Below are 12,262 nucleotides of genomic sequence, written 5' to 3'. Positions count from 1 at the left end.
TTCCTACTGATTTTAACATATATTAATCCACATCCTTGATGGATATTGCCGCCTCTCATAGCCGACACACCAAGGGATTGTTTAGAATGGGTTAGTTCTGTACCACATACACAATTCTGTGGTGTTTCTGATGATTTTCTTGATTTCTGTAGGTACTTCATCGATCGGCACACAGATCTGGAGAGGCAATTCAATATCAACGATACTGATGGGAAGATAACGTTGGCCAAACCACTGGACCGAGAGACAGATATGTGGCACAACATCACAGTAACAGCCACTGAAGTCAGTAAGTAGCATTTACAATGGAAATCATTACTCTGTTTAGGTTCTACTACATCATTAAAGGAATGTATTTTTTGGGGGGGCGAGGAGTAAGAAAACCGGTGTTGCACATTCAGGTGTGTTTACTAACACTCTTTGAGGAACTTCATTGCTCCCACCTGCAAAGAAGTGACTGGTCTTCTTTTTATGTAATCCTCCATAACATCGTCTTACACTGGTAAACTGTCTCTTTTAATGGCTGCAGGGTACACCACAAACAATTAACGTTTGCATCCACAGGGACAGAAAATGTATTAATCTGCTGAATTTTGATTGAATTAAATAGCTAAGCAGTCAATTTGTGGATGTGCAAGTCCATTAAGACGTATCAAATAAACAGTTTCAAACACTAACACTAGAGTTGTTTGCACCAATGCCAGCATCCATTAAAGATAAAGGAACATCTGTGATCCAGGAAACTGACTGACTATACCAACTCTTCCAGGCAAACTACAGAACAAACAGCTAGAACCATATGTAAAGAGTTATTTGCATACATATTGTTTCAGGGGACTGTATGTTGTGATAAAAAATGATGTACCCCTTTAAGCTATTGAAAGGGAAATGTACAATACTTGTATCTATGTACTATGTACAATTAATTTCTCTCTCTTTTCCTAATCAAAGGAGAACACACTAATTGTCAATCACAATGAAATAAACAATAATCACACAATTTTTAATATCAAAGCTGCACTGTACAACAGACACATTTATAGCACACTGTTAGAAATGCAATGTGTCTCAATTGATATCCTGTTTGTCTTGTCAGATCTTCCACTATACATTTAACTGTGTTTCATGCCTTTTGGCAAAGTGACTGTGACTCACGATAGCAGCACCACTGAGCACAACTAATAGAAAATTTGCCAAAATAAATATGGCTGTTTGCTATTCGTCACGGACTGGAATCGAGCTGGTGTCCTCTCTGGCGTGAAGAGGAAGAATTGTGTTGCCAGTCCTATTCCATTGCCATTTCCCACCCAAACGGTGGCGCGTTCTGCTGCTTGCACCAGTTGACATCTGACTAATCAGACTGTATTTCCCCGGCTGCAGTGCAGTGAAAGTCACTTTACTAGGGCAGAGGGAAGTCTTCTCTCTTTCCCCCACTCTGTCCATCCTTCACTGTCCATCAAACTGTCTTTTAGTTTCCCTCCATTTCTTTTTTTTTTTCTCCCCTCCCATGCACACCACTGGGCTTTTTGTCCTGAGGCTCTCTTAAGTCTATATCCTCCTCTGCATGTTGCAGTGACATGAGTCTGAGCTTAGGTTCGCTTCTCAGATCATATCAGCTTTTTTCCCCAACCTGTTTATAAATATTGTTTTCATTTGCTCACTTATGACTTTTTCATTTATTCAAAGGGTCAATAATGTCTTAAAGTGTGTTCATGGCCAGAGGTGGAAAGAGTACTGAAATATCCTACCCAAGTATAAGTACTGTTACTTCAGTGAAAATGTACTCGAGTAAAAGTTCATGTTTAGGAAGCAACTCAAGTATGAGTAAAAAAGTATCTTATTCAAAAGTACTCAAGTAAATGTAATTTTCATTAATTTCAATGTGCCTTTATTATTGCATTTCATTATCATTGAAATGAAATGTTATGACCAATCATTGTTTAGATTTTGTGCACATTTGATTGGCCCGTTAAGGCACAGTGCTCGCTATTGAATATGATTGGGCACTCTGTGAGCAGTTTTTGCTCTAAAAACCTGCCCTTAACAGGGGCCAGCAAATACAATTGAATATTATTGTACTCTGTAATGGGTGATTAAAACAAAGTAGAGAAGTAGAATACTTTATTTAAAACATCCTCAAGTAAAAGTACAATTACAGACATAAAGAAATACTCATAAGTACAAATCCTTGAAAAATACACTCAATTACAGTAATGAGAGCAGTTGTAATTTGTTACTTTCCACCTCCATTCATGGCTCTATTCATTTAAAAGCAAAAAATAGCTGATAACATTATCTTACATGTTTTTTAAAAAAACCTAACAAGATCCTTATAAGCAGATGTCTCCAATGGAGTAAGCCACTATGTCTCATTCATCTTAAAACCATTGCATCTTTAGTTTTAACTTTGACCTCTTTGTTACATTCTGTAATGGTCAACTACTTTCAGTTTTGTATATGACACAAGTTGCCATAAAGTTTGTTGTTGTATATTGTCTGTGGACTGAAACTGTATGTTCTCAAGAAAACATGAACACGGCACTGGTATCAACAGCAGAGGTAACATGATGGTAAAATGAATAGATAATCGCTTTTAAAGTTAGTGGTTGCAACACTTATTAAATACAATCATTTATGGGGCTCTCAAAAGGGACTGTCAATTACGGGCAATGAATAATTCCAATAAAAATCTAATCTAATTAAATTGCCCTTTATTGTCTTTTTAGACTTCAGCTGCCATTGAGTCATTAATATGCATGTTTTAACCTCATGTATAAAACATGAGCATGTACAGGGGATATCAAAAGCACTTTGAATGTGATTATGTTTTTTACAGAATCCTGTTTTGCATTCTTGATAGCAGTCAAAACTCAGATTGATGTGGCTCCTCATCTGTCTGTCTCTCAGCCCAGTGAACAAAGAAAAATAACAGAGAGAAAAAAAAAATCTAATCTGGGTCATGGAATTTACCTGCGATTGCCGCTATATCCAATTGTTTTATTCATTCTCTGTTTTGTTTTTGTTTTTTTAATCTTCATCAGGAAACAACAGCCAGATATCGCGGGCCATCGTGGCTATCAGAGTGCTGGACATCAATGATAACGCCCCAGAGTTTGCCACGGAATACGAGGCCTTCCTGTGTGAAAATGGTAAACCTGGCCAGGTAAGGGGACATTCATCAAGCCTGTCGGTAGCCCCTCCCCCGCAACCCCCCCTCACATCTCCTCAGTAATGATCAGCCATGGTGAATTATAGCCTATTTATTTCACTGGGAAAGTACAGGGGTAGGAGTGTGGCCTTTTTTTCTGAAACACTCCCTCCCTTGACACAATGTGGGGAGACCGAGGGGAAATGAGAGCAGTCAGAATTGATCAGAGTGGATAATAATTCAGAGTGGTCTTTCATGTCCACCTCCAGATGGCACAATGCAATCTCTAGCCAAAATCCTGGACGAGTGCTTTGCATTCTCCTGCCCATCAATCGCGTTCATTCAGAGGGCTTACATACAATGGGAGTTTGAGAAAAAAGGACTGAGAAGTCTGAATTCTAATTTCCAATCAATCACAAAGACACACAGCTTGATAAGAACTATGATGACAGATAAATAGATGAACCTTGGAACCGAAAGTGTGCCCAATGAGACAGGACCCCATTGATAATGATCTCAAATTCCTGGAATGACCGGAGCATATTTTTCACTTTATGTGAGCCATCGTAATAGTCCAGGTCTTTTGTGATGAAAAAACTAAAGTAATGGATGACTTGTCCCCTGTAATGGCTTTGGGCCTTTCCTCTCTGTCTGTGTTTTCAAAGGTGATCCAGACCGTCAGTGCAGTCGACAAGGACGATCCCATACAGGGACATTACTTTGAATACCGCCTCATCCCAGAGATGCTGAACAACCCAAATTTCACAATCAAAAACAATGGCGGTAAGAACAGAACAATTGTGTGACGGACTAACTAAAACGCTTGCATGTCTTTGGTTCCAATCACTATCCTGAGGCAAGTAAGCCCGATTGACCAAGAAATCTGGAGGATTAGCGTACCCCATCATTAGCAGATGTGCAGTTGTCTGGACATCAGCTACTCTTTACTCCCTAGTGCATTTTGAAAGAAAGCAAATGAGTGGGATCCAAGCCGTTTCTGGGGTAGTCTTGCAACTCAATGTAGGGTGACTTCCTGGGAGCTGTTGCCACATGGCAGATGGCACTACATTTGTTTGCTAAATACTTTGATTGGTTTAGCAGACTATCTAGACTGTTTTTTCTGCTCTTCTCCATTACTCTCTCTGAAGAGCCTGCTCTCATCCTGATGTTGCATAATGTTTTCAAAGAGCTTGGGGCGAAGAATCTTCATCTGGTTCTGTCCGTCTGTTTTGATGTGACGGCTGCAGGCAAGAGGAACTGCTGTGTCTAGTTGTTAGCAGAAGGAAAATATAAAATCAGGACATCAAATGGCCCAGCATTTTTATCTTAATGGAAACCTGCCAGCATGGAAACAGGTGAATTAAGAAGCAAATAGGATAAAAATAAATATATGAGAAATATTGAGGGGGAAAAAGGAAAAACATGTAACTTTCTAACCCTAACCCTAACAGATAGATATTATTTTATTAAGACCAGAGCAAATATAAGAACAGATATTATCCAAAAGATCGAAAGACCAACTTTTTGTAGAGCAGGTTTATTTATAACATTTTCTCAGTTTAGTATATTCATAATAACAAGGTCTTTATGAAAAATCATCTATTATTTGAACCGTAGTTAAGTTTAAGTTCATCGTAAATAAGATTGGCAGGCTTCTCTTTCTAGGCAACAAGAGCAGGGTATTGAATATTAAATTCTCTATTTGAAAAATATGAACATCAGATGAAATTAGGAGGTAGAGGTACCACTGTCCACTGTGATGGCCAACTGCAAACAAAACAAACTAACTTGCTTGACATTGAGGCAACGAAGTCCAGTGTTTGTTGGAATAAAAATACCATCAGGATCTTCCTCATGTACTCCTACTTTTGTAACTGGCAGGTATAAACTGAGCAACATACAAACAAATTTCACTTGAGAAGAGCAAAGTAAATATAACTGAAAACACTTCTGTGAAGCACTGTTGTGCAGTATTTAAACTATGCAATTACATGAGTACATCTAGCTATTGTGTGATGTCAGTACATGAGAAGTAAAGCCCTACTGTAGCACTTATGTGACTGTATCTATCTGCTCACAGCAGGCAGACCCACTCCAGTGAAGAGTGTCAGACCCTTTGAACTTGTGTGTGCCGGTTTGTTTGTGATGATGAGTCTAATTGCAGTGACTGTGCTGTGAAGAGGATAGGGTTCACCAGGACCAGGGAACAGGGGTCAGGCAGTATGCATGGAGGACTCTGACCAGCTGCAACGTCCTTTTTATGTTGCCTCAGATGAACTTGTAGGGTTCTATTCTGACAAACCAAACGCTATGGTAGATCATAATACTACAGAGTAACGCAATAGTTTCAGCAATGTTGGCAGTATTGGTAAAGACTAAAGACGCTGGTTTTAAAGGACTGAATAATGTATATGTGGCAAAACAATCAGGTCAGAAATGAATCATAATGCATTGTGTCTTTATAACAAAACATTTTCTCAGGTTGTTTAAACTGCTATATCAAAGGTAGCAACCGCATTATGCTGCCACAACTCCCACCCTGCTTTTTCCTTAACGTATTGCCTTACATCACTCTGTCCCTCTTCAAACCATGCTGAAACACGGAGAGAGAGAGAGATAGAGACTGTCAGAGATGTATTTTCCATAGCGTCAATCTGAGTAGATTATTCAGGCAATGCAAGTGTTATTTCAGTGGGTATGGTGGGCTGACTAATGAACACAGAGCTTCAGAGCTTCAAGTGGCATCAAAGAGCCCCTGGCACCTCTCTTGGTCGGCTTGCACCATCTTCTAACTCAGTGTCACACTCACGTCCTTAAATGCTCACATCTTCCAAAGACGAACTAGGGTTCCCTTCTAGAATTCATAAATTGGAATATTGTGAGTCAGAATGTGAGAATACAAATAACTACAGTATATGAGGATACTCAATGTAAATTCAGTTTACACGCAGTGTAATACATTGGATGGATTTGCCCGACTCCAGAGCTAGTTTTGGCCACTTCATGCTTTATTTACATCTATTTTCTTCCCCTACAGACAATTCCATTAGTGTTTTAGCCAAGCATGACACCTTCCGGCGCCAGAAACAGGAGAAGTACTTCCTGCCTATAATTGTGACTGACAATGGGAATCCTCCAATGAGCAGCACCAATACACTGACCATTCGGGTCTGTGGATGCAGCAAGGAGGGAATTGTCCAATCATGCAATGTGGAGGCCTATGTCCTGCCTATCGGTCTCAGCATGGGAGCTTTGATCGCAATTCTGGCCTGTATTATACTGCTTTTAGGTATGTCACATCATAGAAATGTATATATAATTTTGTTGCATGCAATATCATTCTAAGTATTTAGGTTTAATTTACATTCAAATGATACTGAAACATGCAAACACAAACACAACATTTCATACAATAAAAAACAGTCCCTAATAATGTCGAAACATTACTTTTTCTTGTCTACTTGCTTGGCAGTAATTGTGGTGCTGTTCGTGACACTGAGAAGACACAAGAATGAGCCGCTGATCATCAAAGATGACGAGGACGTGAGGGAGAACATTATCCGCTACGATGACGAGGGAGGTGGGGAGGAGGATACGGAGGCCTTTGATATCGCCACGCTCCAGAACCCCGATGGCATCAACAGCTACCTTCCCCGTAAGGACATAAAGCCTGACCTGCAGTTCATGCCCAGGCAGGGCCAGCACTCTGGTCCCAACGGCGTGGACGTAGACGAGTTCATCAATGTGCGGCTCCATGAGGCAGACAACGACCCCACAGCACCGCCCTACGACTCCATTCAGATCTACGGCTATGAGGGCCGGGGCTCCATTGCCGGGTCCCTCAGCTCCCTGGAGACCGCCTCCTCGGACTCGGACCAGAACTATGACTACCTCAGAGAGTGGGGTCCACGATTCAGAAGACTTGGGGAACTCTATTCAGTAGGCGAAAGTGACAAAGAGACTTGACCTTGAATCAACAGAGACCCTTTGATTTTCTCCACACATACTTGTGTACACATACGTGTATTACGCTAGGGTTTGCCAGCTTTTAGAGAAGCAGCTGTTTAAAAAAAGGGGGCCACCTTTTTGTATTCTTAGAGTGAAGTATAGCGTCCCATCATCTGTCACATCAAGCGCATTGTATTGTTGAGCCAACCTTGACAATGTCTATATTAGGAGGTCTATGATTCTTGTGGCGTGTAACTTAGATTCCGTTGTGGATTGACTAGCAGTATTTTGGGTATATGTCATTCGCTGTGACTGCCAGGAGCATTTAGATCAGGATTCCTGGTAGTCGCCTGGTGAAACAAGAGAGGGGGCATTGTGGGATGTTCTACAGCCTGCTTGGACAACATGGAGGTTGGACTGCAGTGGCCACAGAACAATGTTACTGCTGAGTGACACTTCTCAGTCTTAAGTCTCAACCCGCCACCCAGCTAATCTGAGATAAAATAGGAAACAAAAACGAAAAAAGCAATATATGGTCTACATTACAATGTTGAATGTATGTATGATTTCAAAAAGCTAAAAGACAACCACTACGATATTGGCTTTAAGATGAATTTATTTCAATATCATTTGATACCAGGTGGCCACATTTATAAACTATCTGAGCCAGATGGCTTGCTTTATACAAGTATTTGTATTTACACGCTCCAGGTGTGGGTGGCAAATATTATTAGCCTATAAAAGACTGAAGCGAAGACAAAAAAGAGAAATGTAGAAACTTTGAGGCCTTCTTTTTACAGAAGCAAGCATTAAATACAATTGTACTCCAATGTTTTTTGAAAATGAACGTGTTGATTTTTCATTACTGTTGTATGATTTGTTTTTTATATATCTGTTCTTAGTTAATTTTTTCTGTACTACAGCTATTCAGTAAGTGTGAGCTAAGATTTTTCCCCTTTTCCCATTCAACTGTTGATATGCCGCTGAAGCTATTTCATCACAGTTAAACGTTTAGATATTGCAGTTAATATAGTTATAGAGAACAGAAATTGCTGTATATTAAGCTGTGGAGATACAGATAGTATAATTTAGGGATTGGAGTGGAGGAAAGTTTTACACATACTTACACACTGTATATCATTATTCTGTATACAGAGTTACCAGTGACCATTTAAGCACAATACTGTAGCTGGAATAATTTAATTGATGTGAATATTTGACCCCTCAACTTTCAATTTAATTTATGAACCTCTGGTTACATTAACCCATAAAAATACAAATACAGACACTTGCGTATTGTGCTAACACTGTATGATATTAGACAAAAAAGACATGTACATAGAGTTACTGCTAACGTCCTTAGCTTTCATTGAGGTGGTAGGTTTTGTCTATGCACGTTAGCTCTTGCACAGGAGAATCTAAAATGGCACTACAGCTGCGTGCGTACTCAATTTGTACTGATACAGTATATGGCAGTTCTCAGTAGACTTAATATATATGAAATAGTCCGATCATATTTTCTACTGTGCTTTAATGCTTATAAACGTGTATGTTTAATTATTTACTCTTTACTGTATTGTAATCTAAGATACCCTGTATTGTTTCCTACTTTGTGAAATATATTTTTATAAATATTGCTGAATGGGTGTGGTTTTCTTCATTAGGCAAATGAGACAAAACTCAGACAAGAACTTTGCACTGTTCACAGCTGTTGTTTCTATCTACAGCTAGGTATATTTGTTGGTGTTTGATAAGCATTTATACTGTAATTAGTTAGAAAAAGGAAAGGAATAGGTGGCTTCCTCTAATCTGTTAAAGCACTACATCTATTTTACATTGCACACATAATTAAAGCAAGCCACTTTTTGGCACCCCAAGGACTGTGAAAAGCCAATGATGAGAACTCATATTTTAATAACTAAATTACAACTATATAGTTTACATAGCAATAGCCCCATTATGTTTATAGGCATTATTTGACAGCTACTACTTAGATACTACAGTCTCTGAATGCCATCACGTGACAAGAAAAAGAACCTCAACAAATATTTGGAATGTTGAATTTATTTAAACTCGCAAGCATTTCTTTGGCTATTGATGCACTGAATACTGTACTTCAAAAAAAGCACAACCTCAATGCTATTCAGTCATACCGCTAATGTTATATCGCAAACATTTACATATAGAGTCAGTTATGTCGAAAGTTTGTTATTATCAAGATTAATGCCTGCAAACTCAAATGTTAGACAGCAGGGTGGAAAACAACAACAACAACAAATGTCAACTGCTTATCATTCTTTCCTTCCAGCAGCTTTTCTTCTCTTGAACTTCTCATGATAAAGATAGAAGGCCTAACTTTATACACATACAGTGTGATGCTCTGATTGATTTAAGACTGTACTGTCCTAAAGAAATGCCTTATCAGTCTGGCATTATGGATTGGAACATTTCAGCTTGGTCACGTATGCTTATGGACTGAATGTGATGTATTTCAATGGGGATTTGATGCTTTGTCTTTTCAGCCAAACATCTACATTGTGATTGAAAAGTCTACATTGAAAGTCAGTTTGTGGTGATTAAGCCTTGTGCTTAAGAGTATCATAAAAGGAATTCAATAGCCATTGTTTTCCCCTCAACACTGTTTTAAGACATAGTCTGTAATGACTTGTCACTGAATTGGCAGATGAACTGCTTGATGTTACATCGCTGGAAGAGCATGCTTGTGTTTTACCTTGAACTCAGTTGCAATGTACTCCAGAAAACAAGTCACTGGTCATGCAAATTGCGAATGATTAGCGTATCATGAAGAAGAGTGCAGTAAATGGTAGAAACATCAACTCTGTTCCCCAGACAGTTTTTGTGTGAATCAACTAAATGCATGATTGATTTGACATAGCAATCAAGAATTACTCACTCACAGCTGCAACATAAACCGGTCAATTGACCGTTTTTGGGGAACATGTTCTGAAGCTGTCTAATGCACAGGTATGCTAGGTGACACTGCAATAGCCCTGGAAGGTGCTACTGCTTTGACTATTTACATTCATACATTTACATACTATCAATATTCTATTCTCATCCAAGGCAGACAACTGCAGCATGCTTACTCTAGGATGTTTTCAACATGTTTTCCACTATCTCCAGAGATTACATACTCAGGAGAATTTTTTTTTTTTCATGAGCGAGGCCTTGATCATATCAATTAAACTGAAATCCATTGTATGGCTGTGTGTTATATAGTAATAATCATCTTTCCCTCATTGTGTTGCCAAACAAAGGAGAGGCTTAGAAGCATTGCAATTTCCTTTTTATTTTACTTTATTAGGTTTTTTTTACTATTTAAAAAGAGTTTTAGTTATTTTGAACCCCAGCCACTCTCTTTGTTAATCCCCCTGGAAGATTAGAATTCACTTCAATCTTATCTGATATTAGAGCCTTCTCATGAATAACAAAAGCTCTTGATCTTGTCAATTACTGACTGCGCTTGAGTGGCTTAATATATTGTTTTTCAGACATGCACACGTATGTGCACGTACACACACACACACACACACACACACAGTATTATGTTGATTTTTGTTTAGTTGTATCCCAGTGATATCTTTTAGGGCCAGAGTTACACTATAATAGTCTACTGGATATCGCAAGTGAGTACAAAATGATAGTCATGAAATGTTCCCATAGCATCCTCTATAAAAGCCTGGTTGCCAGGACTCACAGGGTTCGATAAAACAAATTGGCTTTCCAATTATCAGGTAATAACTGTCACATGTATAAGAGAAATAAGTATTGTCTCCACACAAAATAATGGTTCCAATGTAACAGCCATGTCTCTTTTTAAAATTCACACATCACCACAGCCAACACCATCATATCAATTTTAACTAATCCCACCTACTGTAACAATTGCAATATGTATTATACGTCCTACCTTAACTATTACTATGGTATACAATTATCAATACACTATTACCAAGAGTGCATATTTTAGACGGTTTTGTTGTCTTTATGACACTTTTGTGTAGATACTCTTAAAAAAAAGTGAATTCAGCCTGTATGACCCCAGCAGGTCAGCTGACTCATTTACAGTCACAATTCATACCATGGTTGTATGTGTCTGCCGGTCGGGTGGAGGCTGCTTAACTAAACAGTAAATCTAATTTTCTTGCCACTTTTGTCACGTAATTGAAGTGTCCCTCCGGTGACAACCTTGCACATGTTCTCTACTGGATCTCCCAGAGTTTAAATGCATCCTGGTGCCTCCTGATGGTGTGAGGAAACAATAATTACTGTTGCCCAAAGTGCTGCCCTCCATTACAAAAACATCAACACATGCACATTTGGAAATCTGTTTCAAACTGATAAAAATATGTCTTTAAAATATACCCATCCACATGTCTGTCAGTGACCGCCCCCCCCCCCTCATCAACTGGTATGAAAAGTTATCTACAAGGAGTGGGTGTTTTATACCCTTCTGGCTGAGAATACATACAAGATTTGTGCCCTCTGGAAATAAGAACTGTGCAGTGGAACGAAACCTACAAATTATCCATTCTACTCCTCTCACTATTGATCACTGAACCAGTAAAATGAAATGAACACCATATGGTCATTTGTGTTGCACAAATCAATATTCTTGGTTATTTCCAAACTTTTGATGAGGTCATTGATAGCCAACATGATGGTTGTAAAACTATCATACTTATTTTGATGTTTATGTAAATCAGAAGTCACAGTACAACACAACAGAGTGGCTAGTGCTGATAATACGGTTATGAATACAAATTGGAGCAGTTCCAGTCTGTACGTGCATTATACATGCTGAAGTCCAGGGAGTACAAGTTGTTGGTGTTATTTATCCACAGATCTTCTGATGATTCTAAAACCCTCCTCCCTTACTTTAAGTGGTGGCTACTCACTATGCACATATAATTACAGTTTCATTTTAAATTGCCAAGATCAAGTTAAATTGGGCAAAATATAATCCAGCTGCTCGTTATATGATTAACAGAGCAATTTAACTTTGGTTATAGTCTCATTTAATATATTATTTAATTTCAATGTTTTTAATTGTATCTATTTTTAGAGAGTGTGGGGGTTGTTGTGATTGGTAATTCACTAACACAGTGGTGCTGATCATGCACTGTGGAGTGCATAATTGACCCA

At 38.7% G+C, this 12,262-nt stretch overlaps 1 protein-coding gene across 1 annotated transcript in view; it reads left to right on the top strand.

Moving 5' to 3' along the window:
* Positions 1–7,114, top strand: part of cdh8 (cadherin 8) — a gene marked incomplete at both ends in the record, with an annotated part of 66,424 nt that extends 59,310 nt beyond the window's left edge. The window contains 5 exons of the mRNA XM_083665120.1: positions 153–289; positions 3,042–3,163; positions 3,814–3,931; positions 6,186–6,437; positions 6,621–7,114. Of these exons, the coding sequence (XP_083521246.1) occupies positions 153–289; positions 3,042–3,163; positions 3,814–3,931; positions 6,186–6,437; positions 6,621–7,114 (1,123 nt within the window). The remainder of the gene's footprint in view (positions 1–152; positions 290–3,041; positions 3,164–3,813; positions 3,932–6,185; positions 6,438–6,620) is intronic.
* Between the last annotated feature and the right edge of the window lie 5,148 nt (positions 7,115–12,262).

Source organism: Argentina silus (assembly GCF_951799395.1).
Source record: "Argentina silus genome assembly, chromosome: 2".
NCBI lineage: Eukaryota > Metazoa > Chordata > Actinopteri > Argentiniformes > Argentinidae > Argentina > Argentina silus.
The sequence above is the reverse complement of the archived record's forward strand: the minus strand, read 5'-3'. Positions and strand labels throughout refer to the sequence as shown.